Genomic DNA, 5,507 nt, shown 5'->3' with positions numbered 1-5,507 from the left:
ATAAAAATCGAAATCAAATTAAAATTAATTCGGTTCGATTTGGTTTTTAAAATTCGATCTGATTTATTTCGGTTCGATTTTTCGGCTTGCACTTATCATATTAGAAAATTCTGAAATTAGTAGATTATGAAAAAATAGAAGAAAAAAAACACGAAAAAGACAAAGATGAAATGAAAAAATATTTTAACTTATGCAACTAAAACTAGATGAATCTAAACTAAACAGCAAAACTGCAAAAGTCTATTTAGAGCGCGTTTGGATGGACCAACTTATAAGCACTTTTTAGCTTATTGTGGTGTTTGGCTACCAACTTAAAATCCTAAATTTAAGCCATAAACTTCTTAAAGTCACTAAAAAAAATAAAAAGTTGAAAATCCTATCTTTTTTTTTGGAGGGCTTAAAGCCATTTTCGTTGAGAATGAAAATGACTTTTATATCCTTATATTTTATTTTAATTCCAAAGTACCCTCTCAGCTAAAGCCCTAAAATTCACATTTGTTCCTCATTTCTTCAGCACCAACGTCTGGGCAAATTCTCCCACCGACGAGGAAATAGGAATATATCAAAAACAAAAAGATAGCAACTGAAAAATCACAAACAGAACCAACAATGGAGAATATAGAGCACAAAAATTTGACTGTAAACGACATAAATATGCATATAGAGGTTCATCAACAATATTATCCTCCATGATTTTCCTAAACTCCGATATACATGGCGTCACCAACTGATTTCACTTGCATCTAAGGGTTAACGTGCAATAGCTCCAGATCTACATGGTTATGGTGATACAGATTCTCCTTCTAGCTATACCGTTTTTCATATTGTTAGTGACCTTATTGCCCTTCTCGATGCGCTGAAAATAAGGATATTTCAGTCATTTTGATAGAAAATAAGTGCTTATCAAAACTTATTTGTCAAATACATCAACAATAAGCATTTTTATCCAAATAGTCAACTTCTTATTTATAAAAATAACTTTAACCACTTAAAAATTAAGCCATCCAAATGGGCTATTTATCAATGGAGCTAAAATCTTGAGAACACTAAACCCTGGAGCAAATCATAGGGTTTTAGAAGCTCACAAATTTCAATCAACGGGGAGGAAGAACAAAGGTGTTTTTTTTTTTCCCACTCTTTTCTTTCAACGCACTTTCCTGTTTCACATCCTTTTTTGTTTCTTATTTTACATCCTGTTTCATGATAATTATTTTTTTGGTTGGGCATGTCAGAATCGAAGAAATTGAGCAAAAAATCTCCTGGGGTTGAAGAAAATACAGATGAAATGATGCCCAAGTCATCTTCAGAGCAAACTGTGGGAGGACATGCGGAGCAATTGAAAAGACTCCAAGAAAAGGTGAGATTTTTGTCGACGTGTCTATGAGTTCTCCGCTTTCCGACATGTCTACTCTACCAGTGACCTTTTCCTATATTTGGTAGAGCAACATGTCACAGTCCTTCTCTATTGCACTGAGAGATAAAGTACTGTTTCTTCCATGGAGCTAATCCTTTCTTGCACCTGTCAAGGACTCCTTGCCAAATCCTTATGTCTTTCAGTCTAGCACCAGGGAAAGTCCCAAGTAAGTCGTTGAAGAGGACTCAACTTAATATCCAAGAATGCTGTCAAACAGAAACTCCAGAATGCTATTATCAGGATTTTTTGCAAATGATTGCTTTTGGCCAGATTCAATTTCAGATCAGAGACAGCTTCAAATACCAATAAAATGATTCTAAGATGTAGCTTGATAGATTTCCTTACAGATTTTAGGTCATTCATCTATAACCATTCCTATATTTAGCCTGCTTGCGTCACTGAGCAACGTAGTCAATCTGCTATACATTTTGATATTGTCAGTGCAAGAGTAGTATGGTGCAAATATTCATTCCATAATTTTTGTGTACTGACTACTGATAATCTATTTAACCAACATATGTCACATTTTTTTTTCCTGTAGGATCCCGAGTTCTATCAATTCTTGCAAGAGCATGACAAGGAGCTCCTTGAGTTTGATGATGAGGATATTGATGTAAGTCTTTACAATATCTTTCCTTTTCGTTGTTCTCATGGTATGTGAAATGTTTGTAGAATCTTATCCCAATTTTGTGAAGGACGATGAAGAGACTGAAATGGATGGTGACGAAATCGAAGATGATGAATTTGACACTGAACAACTTGTTCATGCAGATGGAAAGGAGGTCAAGTCATCCACAAAGGTCATCACTAGTGCAATCGTCGACTCTTGGTGTAGTTCAATTCATGAAAACAGGAGTTCAGGAGCTATTAGGTCTCTCATGAGAGATTTCCGCACAGCTTGTCATTATGGCGATGATACTGGTGAAGATGCTAAGTCAAAGTGGAGTACTATGTCTAGCACCGTGTTCAACAAGATCATGTTATTTGTTCTAAAAGAAATGGATGGAATTCTTCGTGGCCTGTTGAAGTTACCAACTTCTGGTGGGCAGAAGGAGATGATAAAGGATATGTCTACTACCAAACGATGGAAGAGCAACAATCACTTGGTGAAATCATATCTTGGGAATGCCCTACATGTTCTTAATCAGATGACTGATACAGAAATGATATCATTTACATTAAGAAGACTCAGATTTTCTTCTGTATTTTTGGCTGCTTTTCCAGTTCTTTTAAGGAAATATATAAAGGTATGGGATTGAGTGATCTAATACTTACAAATTCACATAAACTCTTTTCATGTACAAAGGAATGATTAATCTAGAACAGTTTTCTTCTGCAAGAATATAAATTTATTGGCAAGAAATTTGCATGTTTCATCCTCTCTCCCTCTCTCTTTGGGCAGAGGTGAGTGGGTAACTGTATTTTCTGTTTTGAGGCTTTAGCTATTACCAAAAGCTAATTATCTTCATTTTCTCATAGGGGTCCTTTAAGTGTTTACTTTATCAGGACTATGAAATTGACAGATGACAGTTGAATGACATGGCATTTGGCCCTTGATCACTTCAAACTATACACGCTGCTTATTTCCTAATATCACAAAGAAAGTTAATTCATTGATGTGTATCTTGAAATTATTAAAAAAGTATCTTTTATAAGCATCCTATTCTAAACATAGCTCTAGATAATCCTTACCCCCCCACACCCAAACCACCCACTACCCCCCAAAAAAAAAGTAAATAAGAAATCTTGAGAAATTTGTGTTTATTTGCTGGTAGTTAATTATGATCCATAAGAATTAAGTTAAAAAAAACAATTGCGAAGCACTCTCGATTTAGACTTTTTCTGTGTTTCAGAATACATGAGGCACAAGGGTCTTTTATTATTTGCATAAGGTATTCTTCACACTTCTAAAGAAACGAGCTTAAGCAAAATTTGCCTTTTCAGGTTCTTCTTCATTTCTGGGGTACAGGCGGAGGTGCACTACCAGTTGTCTCTTTTTTGTTTCTAAGGGACCTGTGTATACAGCTTGGTTCTGATTGCATTGACGAGTGCTTTAGAGGGGTGTATAAAGCTTATTTATTGAACTGCCAATTCATGAATGCGTCAAAGCTGCAGCATATTCAATTTCTTGGTAATTGTTTCGTTGAACTCCTTAGGGTGGATCTTCCCAATGCGTACCAGCATGCCTTTGTTTTCATTCGGCAGTTGGCAATGATCTTACGGGACGCGCATAGTAGTACCAAGACCAAGGTTTGTTATTTTGTTTCTGATAACTTGTCTTCTCTCTATTTTTTTTGTTACCAACCACTGATATATGCTTATTCTATAAATCTTTTGGGATTAAAACTTAAAAGGGTATCTTGTGTAGCAGTTTCCTTTTTCTCTTTTTAATAACTTTAGATGAAGAATACTCTGGTTTAAGAGTTTCAACATGCATGTTAGCTTAATTCACATTTTAACATTAGAAAAGGTGCTCAAAGAGTATCAAGTTGCTTCAGCATTTCGCATTACTGGTAGTATCGTATCCTATTGAAAGTTATCCTTGCCTTTTAGTGTCTGCTAATTATATTTTTTTTGAACATCAGTGGCTGCTAATTATTGTTCTCCCTTTATCTAATCTTTCCTAGAAACCGTCTCAAAAGGCTAACCAATCATCCAAGGAAGCACACAATACTAAGGGCAAGGTACTTTGTCTCTTAACTTGTCGCCTTTTTATTTATTTTGGATTATGACTCATCTGCCTTTGGGAGTAAGATAACTGAAAGTGATGAAGATGATGATGGTGAAGATAGCAAAGGAGATGCTGTCTTCAGTTTTTCTTGGCTACCTGCAGGCACTCCCAAGTATGTTCACATTCCTCTTCACCACTTACCTATTCTCACCACCTATAACCCCTCCTCAAGAGGAAAAGAACCCTTGATACCTGACACTGGGATCAACTAGCTATCTTTATTTTGTTGGTGTAAGAATGTATTTTTCCCAATATATGACACCTTGCAGGGATAAGGAGTCTACAGAGGAGAAATTGAGTAGTGTTTTCATTGAAGTACTATTTCTTCTTCTTTGATATATATATATTTTGATGGTGTCAAGCAGTAAATGCACATTAATAATTAAAAACAGGGGAATGAAAATAAATAGGTAGCCGCTTCTAAATAATTTCTCTTTTTTTTTGGTACAAGTGTTATTTTCTCTATAATTTAAAGCCCATTTGCGGGCCCAATATACTAAAGCCCATATTCAATTTGGACTAGCCCATTTGAAGGCCCAATAAACTAAAGCCCATATTCAATTTGGACTATTTCCATAAGTCTCTACTAAAGAAGAAATCAAAATCAATCAACAGAGAAAGCTCGAGAGATCAGTCGATCGAAAATGGCGCAAGTTCCGAATTTGGATAATGCTCCGATAAATGTGAAATCGTTAACGTACAATTACGTATGCATAATGTACTTCAATGTTTATGCACAATTTTTATCCCCAATTTGATTCTTTTGTCTTAAATTGACTTTACAGAGATCAATCGCAGAAAGAGCTGATTACGATTTTGAAGAGCGTGAGTTTCATTCCTCTTTCTCGGTATTTTGAGATTTAGATTTTTTAAAAATTGTAGCTTTTCTATAGATTTTTCATAAATTTGTGAGTGAATGGTCAAAAACATTAATAGAGTACGTCAGTTTTTTGAGTTTCGTATTTGAATTATAAGGTGTGTGTGAGATTTCTAATTGTACTATCACCAATTTTTTGGCATTTTGAGATTTTGTTTTTCTTTTAAATTGTAGCTTTTCTATCGAGTGCTCGTAAATTTATGAGTTATATCTGGGTTTTTCGAGTTTCGTATCCGAACTACCAGGTGTGTGAATTTCGTAGTGAACTATCACCAACCTTTTGACATTTTGGATTTTTTTTTTTAAAAAAATTGTAGCTTTTCTACTGTTTTTTTGTAAATTTAAGAGTTGATGGTCAAAAACACAATTAGAGTATCTCGAATTTTCGAGTTTCCTATCTGAACTATTAGATGTGTGAATTTCTTAGTGAACTATCACCAACTTTTTGACATTTTGAGATTTTAATTTTTAAAAACAATTGTAGC

At 34.7% G+C, this 5,507-nt stretch overlaps 1 protein-coding gene across 1 annotated transcript; it reads left to right on the top strand.

Moving 5' to 3' along the window:
• Nucleotides 1-1,090: 1,090 nt before the first annotated feature.
• Nucleotides 1,091-5,113, top strand: LOC129881724 (nucleolar complex-associated protein 2-like). The gene is made up of 8 exons (XM_055955837.1): nt 1,091-1,116; nt 1,233-1,357; nt 1,956-2,027; nt 2,110-2,661; nt 3,359-3,664; nt 4,042-4,098; nt 4,169-4,257; nt 4,931-5,113. Exons 2-8 carry the CDS (start codon nt 1,286-1,288, stop codon nt 5,007-5,009), a joined length of 1,227 nt encoding a protein of 408 aa, XP_055811812.1. The 5' UTR covers nt 1,091-1,116; nt 1,233-1,285; the 3' UTR covers nt 5,010-5,113.
• Nucleotides 5,114-5,507: the final 394 nt, after the last annotated feature.

This window comes from Solanum dulcamara, chromosome 3, assembly GCF_947179165.1.
Source record: "Solanum dulcamara chromosome 3, daSolDulc1.2, whole genome shotgun sequence".
Taxonomy (NCBI): domain Eukaryota; kingdom Viridiplantae; phylum Streptophyta; class Magnoliopsida; order Solanales; family Solanaceae; genus Solanum; species Solanum dulcamara.
Note: the sequence above shows the minus strand (reverse complement) of the source record. Positions and strands in the feature narration are given on the sequence as shown.